Below are 16,146 nucleotides of genomic sequence, written 5' to 3' on the forward strand. Positions count from 1 at the left end.
TGGCAATACAATCATTAAGCGATACCTACCTGATTCACAGGCACTTATGTTTTATATTTCCTATACGTAATTTCTTGTACTTTTCATTTTTTTTTAATCACAGTAAAATAATTTTGTACAGAATTTTTTCATTCTGTATGTGAAGTTACAGGATTCGAACCCAGGTTTTAAATTGAACAGGCTGTTAGTCTAGCTTTAAGCTTATCACCTCGACTTTATTTTCACTGTAGGAACAAATAAATATGTCACATTGAGTCCAGGTGTTATATAGTGTAAATATATTCTGTCTATAACATTTTGGGAAGGGATATTTTCTCTCTTTTTTTATTTTTTTTTTTATTTTGTGGAATGTGTTGGTAATGCACGAAACTAATGGCAGATTGAACGAAATAACAAACAAATATTACATTCTACTAGTAAAATGGCACAAAATACAATTGCATGTACATATGTATAAATTAGAATACAACAATTATATACCCCTGTTTCTTTCGGTCACCTTTATATCTTTTTCTCATTCATATATTAGTCCGTTATCGGACCCAATCTTATAACAGTTCTTTATCTCTCGTATCACAAAATATACATTCTATTTCCAACATGACGTTATATCTTTTCTCTCTCTTTTCTTTTTTTACATTAATTACATGTTCAACAAGTTTTCACTTTTATCGTGCGTACGAAATTCTTACAAGGATTAAATATGCTATATATACAAAGAAAAAAATTTCGTCGCAAATAAACTGAATGCATATTTACACACAATTATTATCGTAATTTTTATATTTTCAAAAATTAATTTTTTTTAATTCTTATTTTCAATCGTTATTCAGAAAATAAGTGAGCAAACAAATTTCATTATTTATACATACTATTTTAAGAAAAAATAGTGCAAGTGAGACATCCGAGAATATTATTTGTTTATGTTATAAATAATATCGATTAATAAATCTCAAATCAAATGTTTAATTTCCTTGTAAGAGCTTCTTACTCATGCCTTCTTTATATTTCGACGTACAACGCTGTACAATAACAATAATTGAAAATATCGCTCTTTTTCTCACTTACCGAACCCTGATCGTCTATCTACGTGAACGGAATTGACTTCGAACGCGAATGTGATTTGGAATACGATGACATATCGCAAAATCTATAAATTACCCGAGTAAAAAAGAAACATATAAAACGTGATATCGATGAGCCGCTCTCTCGATGTATCTACGTCTAAACGTAGCCGGATTACCGGTATCACTAACTTTCCGTACGAACAAATGGACTAAGCGAGTTTCGATTATTCGCGTACATACAACGTTTTCAACTAAAGACATACAGTACAGTACAGTACAGTACAGTACAGTAGAGTGGGGATCTTGACCAGAAACTTACCTGGTTTGCGTTACACCTTCTTGAGCATGGGCAAATGAAGCACCTCGGGTATCTCGATATCTTCAAGTCGAATATCCGACGGATTGAAGGAAAATCTTATGGGATAGGTATATTTTAGATCCATTAGTAACTGAAAAAAAAAAAGATCCATCGTGTTAGAAAAAAAAAAATCTTTTAGATTTGCGACTTGAATGCGTAGGATTTTTTATTTCGAAGAATTGATCATTTTTAACCAACTGGAAAAAGCTTACTTGTTCGTTGTTCTCGCCACGCTCCTTTAATTTGTCTTGTACTTTTTTAATGAATGAAACAGGAACCCGGCTTTCGTAATCGTCGACGGGTGTATACAGATTTAAAATTTTCACTATTTGATTGGCCGTTAATTTGTTACACATCTCGCAGACGGAATTAACGTCCTCATCCGTCTTGCGAGCCTGCAGAAGCTGTGACGCTTGTATGATAGGTTGCAACGCTTCCGACGCGGTTTCTAATCGACGGTCCCTGCCCCATTGCTCCAAATGGCTCATATTATACCTTAAATAATAAATAAGACATTATATAATTTTTTACGATTTTAAAAATTAAAGGCTAACGATTTATCTTACCTTATCTGCATACCCTTCGTCCATCGGCAAAGTTCGCTCCTCAGCAGCAGATTGTTTAGAGCGCTGGCGCACATAAAGTAAAATAATTGCTTAAACAATTGTACCACGACCTCGGGATCCACGCCGTGATACTGCAAGGTTTTGTGAACCGATGTTAGTTCGCCCAAAAGCTTCTCTAGCTTTTGTTGCGTGGAATCCGGCTCGCCGCCCATAGACGCTGATCTGACCCGCCCGGATTTGTCGCTCGGAACGGCTATAGCTTCATGCTCTAGTAATGCCGGTACTGTAAGGGCCTGGATTCTTTCTTTGAGATTCGTGATGAGATTGCTGAAGATCCAGTGAGCTACGTTACTAAGTACAACACGGTATTCACTTAGGTCAAAGTTTCTTAAGCATTGCTCGTTCTGTCTGGGCGTGTTCTCGATCTGGAATGGCTTGTCGCCGGAATATTGCTTCATGTTATGCAACAATCGCAGGGTATTGCTCAGCCAAAGCACTCTAGAATCGAAATCATCGCGTTTCTTTAACACACGTTTAACGGCATTCAGGTACTCGGTCAACAGCGACCGCACTTTGTCATCGTCGTTAATGCAGTCGGTGTGTCGGATACACATAAAGAGAATGTAAGCCGGTAAACCTGGTAACAGCGTTACAGCTATTCGAGGCCTTAACTCTGAAAGAAAAAATAAAATAAAATAAAATAAAACATTGAATGATTAAACTATAGATCGTGCATTAAAAAAAAAAAAAAATTTAGAATTAAACTAATATCTCACAAAATAAATTTCGTAGATAAATTCGAAAAATTATTTAAATGTACAAATTATAAATTAAATAATTCTCGAAAGGTGTATTGATATGTAAAGCGACAATTTACCAATGACCAAATGACGTATGACAATATTAATATCTTCTTTCTTGAATTCGAACATTCCTTCATAATCTCTTTCCTTTTTGCGAATAATAGGCATGTTACTTCCATCTCCGTGAGTGCCGGAAATACCGACGCATCCGTTTGCGTATTCCACCACATTGGGCACTGCAAAAATAAAATGTCTCGAAAAATAACACGTGCATAGCGCGCGTAATAGTTTCTTTCTAATTTTCATAAAATTGAGATTATATATAATAATTTTTGTTATTAAAATTTTTATTTCTTTGTTCGATTTGTTTTCTTGTATATGCACACAATTCGGATTCAATGACACGATGACTAATGTCTGTCAAAACTTACCGGTGCCTTTCATATAAGAACGTTCCTCCGTTTCGTCTTTGATAGCATAAGAAGTTAATTTATCTTATTAAATTATTATTCTAAGTAGAAAATACGCAGAATCTCTAAATATTATCTCTGAATAATTTTTATATTATAAATTTATAATTATTACACTTACAGCCAGCGTCCTTAAGTCGTTTTGCTAGAATTTTGCATTGTTTCTTGAAACGTCTGCATTCCTCCGATATTTTATCGTATTTTACTTGAAGTTCCTTTAATAAAAAGCGTGAAATATAAATATATTAATTTCTATAATTATTTAAAAGTTAATTAAATACAAATTTATCAACTACATTATTGATACAAAAATTTATTTTAATTACCAGATTTTCAGACGTCAATCTCGCAACTTCGTACTGCATGTAAAGCTCCGTTTGAGTTTGCGGCGATTTGCTTAAATTAATGGAGAGTAGCTTTTGTTGTTTCTCAATTTCTTCTTGCAGTCTGTCTATTTCATTTCGCCATTCGTCTCTTTGCGATCGCCAGTTCCTTTCTTTCGTCTGCAATTCATCTTCCAGTTGTCTTAAAAACAAAGAAATCAAGTTTTGATTTTTTGACAATTATTGCAAAAAATCTCTTGAATTGTTCAATCGCAAATTAATTAATCATTCGATGTAAATAAAAAGTTATGCCCATTACTAATATTTCGCTGAATGTCAAAACAAATTAATTCGAATGCATTGGGAAGTTTACGATACTATAAAAAAAAAAAAGAAATATTTTTTTTTTTCTGATTGAACAGTTCAATAATATTCAAACAAGTGAATCTGCTCGTGAATCTGCTCAACTCACTCTCCTCTCGGTGCCTTTGTTTTAAGTTTACTTAAAATCGAAATGCATGCACAAACGACAAAAGACTTGTTAAACGTGGCACTTTGTCAATAGTCAGCTAAGCGTATCGTTTTGCGTTACCTGTTAATCATTTTCTGCGCTTCGAAGGCAAGTACCAGCTCGCCGTCTTCATTTACGATGTCCACGTCGCGACCATAATTCGCACCTAAGTTCTTCATTCTACGTGTATGATCGGCGAGCACGCTATGCAGCTGAATACACTCCTCTCTTCTCCTTTCCAGTTCCTCTTGCAGCGCTTCGAATTGTACTGCAATATCATATATCAGTATTATTCTGTGTTATTTATAGCGCATTATGTTATTTTTTTTTTACTGTCAATGCAAAATTAATAAGTTGTAATATAAAATTACTCATGAGATTTTGTTGTGCGGACGATGGACTACCAGTGGATACAGACTTCCTTAGCGAAGTCAGATCTTTTTTAAGTTGCGCATTCTCCATTTCCAGTTCTTGGAGCTGCAACAAGCCACATTGTCTCAATTAATCAGTGATAATAAAGATAAGGGAAGTGACGAAGCACAGTAAAGTGGATTTATTACGATAATCTTTTAATGACGTTGAATTCGTGTCAGAAAATCGACAGTTGTTATGCTAGAACTCGAATTAATTATAAACTCGTCGCAAAAGTGATAATTTAATGTGAAAAATCAATTTTTACAATGTAATTCTTTTTTCTTACTTTAAACGAATCTTGCGTTCTGGTAGATTCCTCGTTACTATCGCGTTCGAGATCCTCGACCATCCTAATCAGTCTGCCTTTTTCTTTCTCGACGTCCTTAAGCTTTTGTTGTAACTTCAAAACGAGACCGATGTCCACGGGCGCGTGTGCGGGTGCAGGTGCTTCTGAAGGCGATTTGTTTTGTTGAACTTCTCCATCGGGTGGACTATCTGACCGCTGTTGACTCCAATCTATCGTTTCTACTCGCGAATAGGGCGTTGACGAGGAAGCCGTGGATCTCACAGAGCCGTAACCGAAATCCTATTAAAATAAAAAAAATACAGAGCTCGTGAATATTATTTTACCTCAAATTTTTAACAGCGTCTCTAACAAGAAATAAAAAATTAAAATCTATAAAAAAATATAACTAAAGAAACAATTTTTTTTTTATGGCAAATGTTTAAAAATATTTGTGCATTAATAACATGTATTACAACTTACAACGTTCTGATCATCTTGCGGAATTTCTGTTGTCGGATTTCCGCTGCCGCTGGATGCATTGCTCAAGGAGCGCGAGTGTCCAAGCACTCCTTGTACCTCCAGTAGCTTTTGTTCCAGCATTTCCGTATGCTGTTCCAGATCGTGATATTCTTTAAGCAATCTCTGATAAGCTCCACGATCCTGGTCCTGCTCCATTCGAAGTAGATCTTTTTCCTGCTCGATACGATACTTAAGATTCTCTTCAGCACCGCGCTGATTGCTCTTCAACTTCTCGGTCGCAATCGAGAGTTCTTTTCGCAGTCTTTCGTTTTCTTCCCGTAGCTTTTTGTTTTCTTCATCCTTTTGTAAAGCAATTCTATTCTTGTCGTGTAGTATGTCCATCTTTTCGTCCTGTTCTTGCTGTAAAACTTCCTTTATTTTCTTTAACTCCTTTTCTTTCTCCTGTATCATTCCGTTTAATTTTTTGTTCTCGATGTCGACAGATTTTAAGTTGTCTAGCTTGCTTTTCAAATCCATCAGTTCGTTTTGCAAGTTTTTCAAGTAGTGAGTCTCTTTTGCCTGAAATTACAAAAGTTGGTATATTTCTTAAATGCAATTATGTATTATGTTAGATTATTAAAAATAAATAACTCGTACATATCATTAAAAAAGTAATACATCACTTACCATTTCGTTTATTTTCTGTTGCAACGTAATGATTTTCATTTCTAATCCTTTATTGAGTGACTTAACGTGCTCTACACTTCTGGCCTCGGCTTTTAGTCGTCTAAAGATTTTCTTTGCCTGGCGTTTCCTGATGCACGATTGCACGGTTATGATATCCCTGAGTTTTTTCTTGCACGCCATTCTGACGAGATATCCACGAGCGAATCTTTGAATCACCGTTGCAGCGGCATGATCCTTCATTAACCTAAACCTAGCACGAGCCATATTGCCTCTGCCACGTGTCTGCAAGCCAAGAATCGTGCGCTTCACCTCTAAGTACCATCGCCTCTGCAGCCAACCTTTCACGTACTTCTGAATTTTTATTATCGCCCTTTCTCTCCTCACAGCCTCTGCCTTTTGCCGAGCGATCAGACCTCTCCCGTATCTCTGAAGACCGAGAATCGACCTACGAATTTTCCTATATCTATTACGGTGAATCAGGCCGCGCACGGTCTTTTGGATCATTATACAAGCATCACGTTGCCTCTCCGCTCGCAATTTCTCCAGGTACGCCACTTGACCGGCTCTGAAAAGCACCTTGGTCTTGCCGAACTTGAATTTGTCTTCGTCATTGATGTATCTGGCCAGGATTCGCCGACAGGTCTCTTTTAGATCATCTCGCCGTATCTCCTTAAATTTGCAAAGGCAGCGGTACCTCTGGAAGAAGTCACCGTACGTACGTTGGCTTGGAAAGCCCGCGGCAGAAATTCTGATAGTCTCCAAAACGCCGCAAGCACGCAGCTGCTGCACCGCCCGCACCGGACTGTACTCGAAGGCCTCTTTCTCGTCATTCGGCTTGATGCAACGCACGTAGTGCGGCGTCGTAGCGTTCAGCGTGGCCATTAGCATGTTGAGAGAGTCGCGGAACTGCGAGCCGACCGTCTTTTTATTCTGCTTATTGGCCGTGCTCGCCGGTGCACTTTTCTGGGTGGACACCTTCACTCTCGTGTGCGGCACTGCCAGCTTCGGGTCCTCGTCAGTGAACAGCCTCCTCAGCAATTTATTCTCGCCGCTTCTTAGCACATCCACTTGCTCCTCGATTACAGTATCGCGATTCTTCTCCAGGAAGCCCGCAGTTTCGTATTGCACGAGATCGGCGAAGTGATGAATCAGGAAGGCTGACGTGCCGAAACGCGGTTTTTCAAAGTGCTTAGACTTGATGCACTTGGTGTACATCTTCTCCGCCCAGGAGGCGTCCGAGCCTTTCGGCATGCGGCACTCCTCGTCGAGGAGATCCAGAATGCCGAGTTTCGTCTCAATCAGGTCGATACACGGCTGATTATCGTAGAAATCGATAAAGGTCCATTCGATGTCCTCCTTCAAGTATTCTTCTTGTTCTAGCTTGAAAACGTGCTGGTTGAATTGTTGCTGGAGCTTCTCGTTCGCGTAATTTATGCAGAACTGCTCGAACGAATTTATCTCAAACGTTTCGAAGCCGTAAATATCAAGTACGCCGATGAAACAATGGGCTTGACTAGGTGACTGCAACGAGCTGTTGATGTTAGTCACGATCCAGTTGAAAAGCTCGGCGTAAATGTGCTTGGCCAGAGCGTCACGGGCGCCGTTCGCTTGTTCCACAGTCATAGGCTTCAAAAATACTTCTCGTGTCGAAACGATCTTCCGATGGCACAGCCATTTGCGTATCGCGTTTATTTCGATGCCCAGCAGCTCAGAAAAGGCAAGCAGATGCCGGTCCGACGGTGAAATGTAGCTGGATTCGGTGTCTACTTCGCTGTTCTTCGCGTCTTTTATCACGGAGCTGCTTATATCTACATTGCCTAAATGCAAGATAGCCGCCAATATGCGTAGCATGTCGTCCTGCTGCTTGGACGTGAAGCCGAGCATCGTCAGCGCGTTTATCGTCTCGTCAAAATAAGCGAGATCGTCCACGCCGTCGATCGTGGGATTGTTACCCTGATTAAGATAGTGAAACTGATTCTGATTAGACAAGTGTAAGTGAGGAAGACGCTTCGCTGCCGAGCACATTTGGTAGAAGATATGATAATTCCGTTCTTCGTACGCCTGAAACACCACCCGCGATTTCTCCAGCAGGTAGGTCCTCATGCTCGCGCCGGTGATGTGATAACTTTTATTAAACTGAATCTCAATGAATTTTCCAAATCTAGAGGAGTTATCGTTCCTGGTAGTCTTCGCATTACCGATCGCCTCCATAATAGGCGAAGAGGCGAGAACCTTCTTCTCGACTTGAGTCTCCGTCGCCGATCCGCCGACGGTCGCGAAATACCGCATGGTATACTTCGCAGAGACCGTTTTGCCGGCGCCCGATTCGCCAGAGACGATAATCGACTGATCATGGTTCTCCCTAAAATTTAATTAAATTAAATTAAATTATTTTAAAGTTTCTTTTTCTTTTTATTCGTAATTTTGTTACTAATAATTAGCAGTATAATTTTTTAACGTAAAAAAAAAAAAAAAAAAAAAAAAATTTACCCTGCTATTCTAAATAAATGTTAAAAAGATTACTCACCTTTCTAGCTTTGTATAGGCTTCCTCAGCCACGGCGAATATGTGGGGTTCCAGGTCACCCATCGCCTGGCCCCTGTAGGCCCATATCGTGTCATTGCCGTAGATTGGTAATTCGTTGTACGGGTTGAAGGCTACCAGGACGATGCCGCAATAAGTGTAAATGGAATGCCGTTGAAAGCGGATCTGGAGATTGTAGAGAACAGCGGGCTCGTGAAGAAACGACAGCGACGTGAGATTGTTCTCTCCTATTAGAATGTCGGGATTACGGAGCGGCGGTAGATCATTGTCCGACTTTATCTCCAATACTTTTATCTGTTTCGACTCTTCCGTGCGCACTTTCAACGTCGGCTGTTTCTGCTTGTAGTTCTCCAGGAGCACGGCGCCTTCCCATACCTTCTCCGGATGCGGCACCCATACTCGGCCGTCCTGCAATCGATTTCGCACGTTATTTTTGCGCTGATAAAGTTTCGTCGGTTTTATTATGTAGTTTAATATAGAATTCATGCGCATCCCCTGCTGTTAATAGCGAGGCCTTATAAAATTGTTAAAAAGACGATGAATCGCTAATTGGTACTCCACTTTTGACTTTTTAGGCACCGCAAAGACGACCCGCTTTTTTCCTTTTGGAGCGGCGCATAAAGCACGAGGTCGCCAATAAGAATTGTATCGATTCGGTCGGCGAATGCTCCAATTCGCTCTTATTTCATGCACTTAATGTTATCATATATTATTCCCGTACGATAAAAGACATTGTACGAACGTAGAATTACCGTTCTATTTAATCTCAGTATTTAACGTGACAACCAGCATTAATCATACGCGAACAGAGCAATGTATAATAATATAAGATCAATGATTCCGTGCCAGCGATCGTCGGATACAGTTTTGCACATTCTCTAGGAACATGACTTTCGTGAGCGAATAACGGTGCACCCGGCCAAACCCAACGTACTTTCGTGTCATAAGGATTTCTACGTATTGTCGAAGTAAGGTCTCTCGGTATCACCCAATTGTACTAGCCAGAAGCATGTCAAGTAACGGTAAATTGGTTTTTCTGCCGAAGTCGCGACTTCCCTTTCGCCGTCCCACATTTCCGGATCATCCCACAAGTAACGTCAATGATCCACGAACGTAATTAGTAAGTCTCAGAGGCGGAATAATGATTTAATTAAATACATTAATTTTTTCTTTTTCGTGGAAATGAGAAATAAATATCGCGCGACAAGTTTTACTTGAGTCTATAAAATTCTAAAAAAAAAAAAAAAAAAAAAAAAACTTTGTCTGCATAATTACGATTATGTACAGATATCAAGATTGTATTAATAACTTTTTTTAATTTTTTTTTTTATATTTAATTACAGTTGAAGAAAATGTATGAATGAACTGCATTGTCACGGTAATGCCAAATTCACGGTAGGCTTGCAATTACATAAAACATCGTGTGAAATTCCGTGTAAGACTAGTTATTAATTCGCAGCGTCACGTTTACTCTAATGATAACGAGCACCGTCTTATTAATTATTGCACGATAATAACGTGCCGCGTCGATCGCATCTCCGCGGGCGCGTGCGAAGATCTTTCGACGGCGGGCGGAAATAAAAAGAGCTGCCCGGCTTTTCGTCCTTTTAAAATTCATAAATGATTTCATCAACCGCGCCGATCGTACGAGCCAATTAACAGCATTTATGCGGAAAGACGATGAAATATGCGACCCTGAACTTCGCTCCCACGGCGCGTGGGCCGTGCACGTGTGTCATTAATTACGCAAGATACCGTTTCGCCGGTTGAAGAAGAAATAAAGAAGACAGGTAATAATACGTAACGCTCGCGAAATCACCGACGTGGCTTAATTAAAACTCTTATCTCTTTACGTCTTTTTCTGCAAATACATCTTTCGCTCCTGCGACTCGCGAAGCGTGCAGCATTCTGCATGCATATTATTTACGCGAAAGGCGTGGAAAGTTACGAATTACAGCCGATCAATTAACGCGAACTCTCGGAATGATACTGCAACTTGCAAATGTTACCGTGTCGAAATTCTATGCGGATTAACGTACGTCTTCGGCTCGCTCTACGACTCTCTCGGTTCGTGGCGAGGCATACCGATGAAATGATTTCCCATGCTTTCTATGCCGCACCGCAATATGCAACGACGCAACAGCGGCAAGGCCAATTATCACCACGGGCTCGCGAGAAGAGGAACAAAAACCCAGAGCCTCTCTACCGGGTTCTCATAGCTAGACTTTAATTGTCGAGGTGTCCAGAAGACAAAAGTGATCCGTGCGTTCCGTAGAAAGTTACGGCGCATTTTACATATTTACGTAATGCCGGAATTAGCGACGTGCGTCTTTTCCGAAAGTTTCACGCGAGGTTTTCGTACGCGTAGGAGATGCAACGAAGTTGCTTCTAGGCAGGCAATGCAAACCCTTTCGATTGTCCCGTACCCGAGCTTCGCTACTATGTAAGGTTTCCGTTGCATTTCGCACGTGAAGCTCTTTAATCGTGTGAATACTTTTCACATAATCTCCTCACGTGCAACAAATTTGAGGAAAATTAAATATTATTATAAATTTATCAAGTTTCGTCAGCAACGTTAAAAAAGAAAAAAAAAAAAGAATAAAAGAAAAAAAAAAAAAATTTCTTGCTCACGTTTATGCGGAGTTTAATTAAGTTACTTTACTGAAAAGAATTATCATAATGAATGCGATAATATTTTGCGGCTCGGGCCTTTCGAATACGCTTTCAAACTTAACTAAAAACAAATGGAGGGGCGTTGCAATCTTATCACTACGAGGCCATCCCAGAACGTATGATTCATGCTGACATGGATTTCTTCAGTGAATTTAACTCAACGGTCTGTTACGTATATTTTGTGCGTAAACACAGGCACATTTTAAATATGAACTGAAACGAATAGCCGTGGATAGCTGTTACATAAAAATCAAAGTTTAAAAATGCAGGAAGATAATCGAATTAAATGAGCTCACAGGCGCGCGGTAAAAATTCAGGGATAGTTAACAGAAATATTATATTATATTCACCGTTTACTGAAATTCTATCTTTCATACTTAATATTCTATATTAACTTCGGAGACCGTCAAGTGACGATAATGCACTTGAAAAAGCGCGTACAGGCTGGTAATATTTTTAAACTCCGGTAGGGAACTGTAAAACGCACGTGGATGATCTATCGTGCAGACTATAAAAACCTCGAGGTCTATTAACAGACGGTGGAAACAACTACATAGAATTTATCTTCTCTATCATTGATATCAGCGACGCAATGGTAAGATCGATTGCTTACGTTGACTCATTAAGCGTTTACTTTTTTACAATAGACCATTAAACACGGAAACGCATTTAATTTTCAGATAAACTTTAGATATAAAAAAAAAAATTGTACGTTTTTTTTCTCTCTCTTTCTCTTTTTCTGAAACACGTGAAACTTTTCGATTTATTATCGGAGCTAAAAACAAATAGTATACTCGCGCCTACGGGTTGCGGTATAAAAAGATTGCGCATTTAATTATGACTAATCACAACGCCAAGCGCCGTGAAAAATAGCGTCGTTACATTTAACCGCGGTCAGTTTTTAACTCGGAATAATTACGCCAATTAAATTGTATTATATAATTCACCCTTCGGCGCGTAGTAAAACGTAATGTTGCGTGACGCGCTGTGAAAAACTATCGTGGGTTCGCGCTTCCGATTTATGCCTCAGCCGGGCGCGATTAATCGGCCCCCGATGAACAAAAGGAGATTTAGCCATCCGCGAAAGACAGGCATGCGACCGTGAGAACGCGTCTATTCCGCGGGTGTTAGTTATGCGCGCCTTCGTAAAACCGGCACCGCCTCTTGTGGGATATCGCCGCGAGGATTTTACGTCGCGCGATTAGAGAAGGAAGAATCATAAAGGACCGACGTAACGCCTTATTTAACACAGGAAACATTTCTTCCCCGAGAGAAAGAAGAATCGCTTCGCCGATGAGGCGAGCTAGACTGCCGGCAGGAGTTTCTCTTATCGCAAAGAACGCCGCGGTGAAATGCTCTAATCTCGACGATCAACGGCGGAAATGGCGTTATGCGCGATCGATAATAGATTAGAGAGTCTGTGCGCGGTGATCTTGAGACACGAAAGTCCTTTCCGTTCGCGACGCGGTATAATCAATACGAGGAGAACGGTCTCTCTATTAAGAGAAAGGGTTCTCCCGCAACATTCGCGCATTGAGAAATGCAAGTGCCGCGCTGATCTCAGACCGACGGTGACATTAATATTTAACGAACCACGCGTGACTGAGAGGTCCAATTCTATGAGTCTTAATGACGAACCGTAACCATGCATTTTTAATTTCAATTTCAATTCAGCTGGAGTCACGAGCGTGCTCTTATGTAAAAAAAGGAAGAAAAAAAAAAATGGGAACAACCCGCTGAGGGATCAGTTCGAAGAATGCGATCTACGAACCTCGCTTGCGGCCAAGCAGATACCTTTCTCTTGCCGCAGAAAAGCAAAACGCGACGGGACCAGACGATCACGCTACACTCTTTGGCTCCAGCGTCGCCAAGACCGGTAGAATCCTCACGCTGATCGTGAAGGAACGTATCTCCAAGTCGCGGCGACGGCTAATTTAATCTAAAGAAGCTTCGCGCGGCAGGTAATCTCGAGAAAATTGCTTCGCTAGCTAACAATGTGTGAGTTAATTAAGATTTCGTTCAGAGCTCAAGTTCTTTGCTCCGGCAAAATTTGTTCGCGATGCGCGACGAAGAGCGAATTATCCGGCAAACTTGTATTTCAGAATTCTCACGTCGAAATATTATTCTAAATTACTGTGGAAGCTCCCGAAGAGCCGCGTAGTCGTAGGTGGGCTCAGGCCGGATAAATGTAAAAAGTGCACCTAAGGGACGGTGGCTCACGTCGCCGATGTTCCCGACACTTTTCCCCTCTTAGGTCCGAAGAAGCGAAAACCTGTTATAACAGAAAGTATGATGCCCGACCTCAGACAACCTCCGCCGCTCACCTGGTCGCCGCGATAAATCAACCACCATATCGGGGAGAAGCGTCGCGAGCTTAAAGGGAATAGTGTAAACCGAAGGCAATAACGCTTTCTAATCTCGGTCTTCATTACTCAGCGGTACTTCGCTAAATCCCAAGGCGCGTTAGGTGTCGTTTTATTTTTTGCGTTTCACTTTGCACGCACGTTCACGCCTGCATTTATCGCGGGTTATAGAAAGATAATGTGTGCGATACGTTATTTTTTTTTTTTTTTTTTCTTTGCGATTAAATTTTTGAACTGCGATTACTATCAGATTTTGCACACGAAATGTTTTTACAATACATTCATGCAGCATGCGCGCTAATTTATTAACTGTATTGCAATTTTTTAATATTTATATTCCAAGTTTCTCCCGCCTGATGAAAAGCGCACCTTATCGAGCTGCTGCATCGAAAGTGTTTTTCACGTCACCGTATTCGTACTGCTAATGAAACATTATCGCGGTAAATCAAACACATGCTGTCATTTCAACGATCGTGCCGCCTGATTTAGCCCAGAATTTAGGTCTCCCGTAATAGAAGTTTTCTCGCTGGCGGTTATTGATTTTTACTTTCGGAAAGAAATCTCAAAGGCTTGAGAAAGACTCCGCCTTTTTACTCATTAATGCACGTATAAATAAATTCGCTAACCTTTTCAACCTAATAATATATATTTAACGCAGACGAAAGCGTCACGATAGAGATATTAATATTGCTCGGAATCAATTTTAAAAGAGAGACCTAGAAGAAGACATTAACCGCGTGATAAAAAATGTATACAACCAAACGTACAAAACTGATCTTAGTAAAGAATTGTAGGTAGAACGTCAGGTCGGTGTTATTGATTCTTACGCAATATCGTACACAAAGTTCGAGTTTAATGGAATGTTGAACGAAATTTAAGAATCTGTTTACTTGGATTCCGCCACGATGATAATTCCTGGCCAACAGCTAATTCATCAAACTGACACGCTTCTTTAAACCCTGCTGTCGGAACCGAGGAAAAGATTTTCGTCTCAAATAAAGACGATCATTGAGAAGGGAATGAGACAAGAGTCTTGTAGACGTGAGAATAATAGCGAGCATAATTAAACGGAAAGAAACGCCCGTGTTGTGCGTTTAAATGAGTAAAAAAAAAAAAAAAAAAGAGCCGTGAGAAGTAGAGTTTTCTCTTCAACTGGAGAGTGTCATGTTGAAACTACGACATGTATATTATGTAAATGGATGGCCTATATTCGCGCGGGTGTGTTGCAGACACAATAATAATTACATAAACTTTGATTTGTTATATCCTATGCGTTGCGAATCGAATCGAGATGACGCACCTCAAATTAGGGCAGGCCTCGGTTTTTTATTTTTATTTTTTTTTGCTTAATACGTAAAAAGAAAGTGATAGCTAAGCTGAAACGAGTCGACTCTGTTCCTGATTCGTAAGTTGTGCCTGGCGATATAAGTACTTGCTTGCTCTCAAATGTCAAACGTTTCGACAAAACGAAGTCGTGTCGCAGCTTCGCACGCTCAACCATAAACTCGCTAGCGGCCAGCGTCATTCTTGCAATTTCCACTGATTGTATAACCAAGGCATTTGCAAATCCTCGAGTTCCTTAGTTGATGCATGCAGCTAAATCACGTCGAGTAAGACTGCGGGATATTATTCACGTGGAGTAATTTAAATAATTTTGAACGCAAATTACAACAGCGCACGCGGTAATATATGTGATCGTAAACAACGGTTGAGAGTTGAAAGAAAGAAAATTACTCCAAGACAAAGACGCTTCGTATTTGTTCCCAAGAGTACTGAAATTCTTTTCGTTCATCCGAAAAACCTAATAGTATAGGAAATAGAGCAACAGCTTTAGGAACAGGCTCATTTGCTACGCGCGCTATGGAATCGTCTGACGAGCGAGAGAAGCCTGTGTATATCGGTTTGGAACGAGGTTTACAGCCACGCTTTGGTCGTGCCTAACTGGAACATCCCCTTGAAACTCGGCGTCAATCCCTCCCGGAGGGATTGAAACGGCGGCGCGCGAGAATCCTCGGCGCGCAATTTTATTTACGTCAGAGGAGGCCTGCCATCTTCCTCGAGGATGCGCGGCTTACGTTCATTTATCTAATATGCTCTATGTAACCTGCATACCTTAACGTAGAGCTCCCTCGTAGTCATCGCGGTCGGTCCGGGTGTCGGGCACCTGGATCAGGTCAAAGCTGGGTCAGAAGGTACCACGGGTATCAGGAAAAACACGGTCACACGCGCGCACCTCTGCACACCGTACACATATGCACCCTGCGCGGCGAAGACGACGATTACGACGACGACGATAACGACGACGACGACGACCGAGTGTCTACGGTGTCGGTCGCACGCGATCGAAAACCGCACGCGCTGAGAGCACTGATCGACTTCGTTGGGTCGTACTCATTGTCACCTTGCAAGGTTCACGGCATGTTTGTTTCCTCTTCTTTCTTTTTTTTTTTTTTTCTTCTTCTTTTTCACCCTGCGCGTCGTCCTTCGCTACCTTTGCCTCACTTCTCTTTAGCGTGCTGCTCCTCAGGATACGCGAGCGTCTCCGTGTTCAACCGCGAGCGGTTTGTACCTGGTCTCGACTTGTTCCCCGGGATAGACTCTGACCTTCCAGGCGATCCGGCA

At 40.8% G+C, this 16,146-nt stretch overlaps 1 protein-coding gene across 2 annotated transcripts; it reads right to left on the reverse strand.

The window, feature by feature from the left end:
* Positions 1–188: 188 nt before the first annotated feature.
* Didum (dilute class unconventional myosin) lies at positions 189–16,143 on the reverse strand. 2 transcript variants are annotated; one of them, XM_070668026.1, is made up of 14 exons: positions 15,637–16,143; positions 8,472–8,896; positions 5,945–8,306; positions 5,279–5,836; positions 4,799–5,098; positions 4,470–4,575; positions 4,180–4,366; positions 3,591–3,789; positions 3,386–3,479; positions 3,226–3,261; positions 2,869–3,030; positions 1,992–2,664; positions 1,638–1,920; positions 189–1,516 (listed from the first exon to the last, which is right to left on the reverse strand). In XM_070668026.1, the coding sequence occupies exons 1-14, from the start codon at positions 15,661–15,663 to the stop codon at positions 1,397–1,399; spliced, it is 5,532 nt and encodes a 1,843-aa protein (XP_070524127.1). In that variant the 5' UTR covers positions 15,664–16,143; the 3' UTR covers positions 189–1,396. The 2 variants fall into 2 exon arrangements, with proteins under 2 accessions (XP_070524127.1, XP_070524129.1); XM_070668028.1 differs by lacking the exon at positions 3,226–3,261.
* Between the last annotated feature and the right edge of the window lie 3 nt (positions 16,144–16,146).

Source organism: Cardiocondyla obscurior, linkage group LG16 (genome assembly GCF_019399895.1).
Source record: "Cardiocondyla obscurior isolate alpha-2009 linkage group LG16, Cobs3.1, whole genome shotgun sequence".
NCBI classification, from domain to species: domain Eukaryota; kingdom Metazoa; phylum Arthropoda; class Insecta; order Hymenoptera; family Formicidae; genus Cardiocondyla; species Cardiocondyla obscurior.

Coding starts and splice junctions, on each gene's coding strand:
- Didum (XM_070668026.1), bottom strand. CDS start 15,663: ATGACTACGAGGGAGCTCTACGTTAAG. Junction 8,307..8,471: donor GCCTATACAAAGCTAGAAAG/GTGAGTAATCTT, acceptor ATTAAATTTTAG/GGAGAACCATGATCAGTCGA. Junction 5,099..5,278: donor CGCAAGATGATCAGAACGTT/GTAAGTTGTAAT, acceptor TTATTTTAATAG/GATTTCGGTTACGGCTCTGT.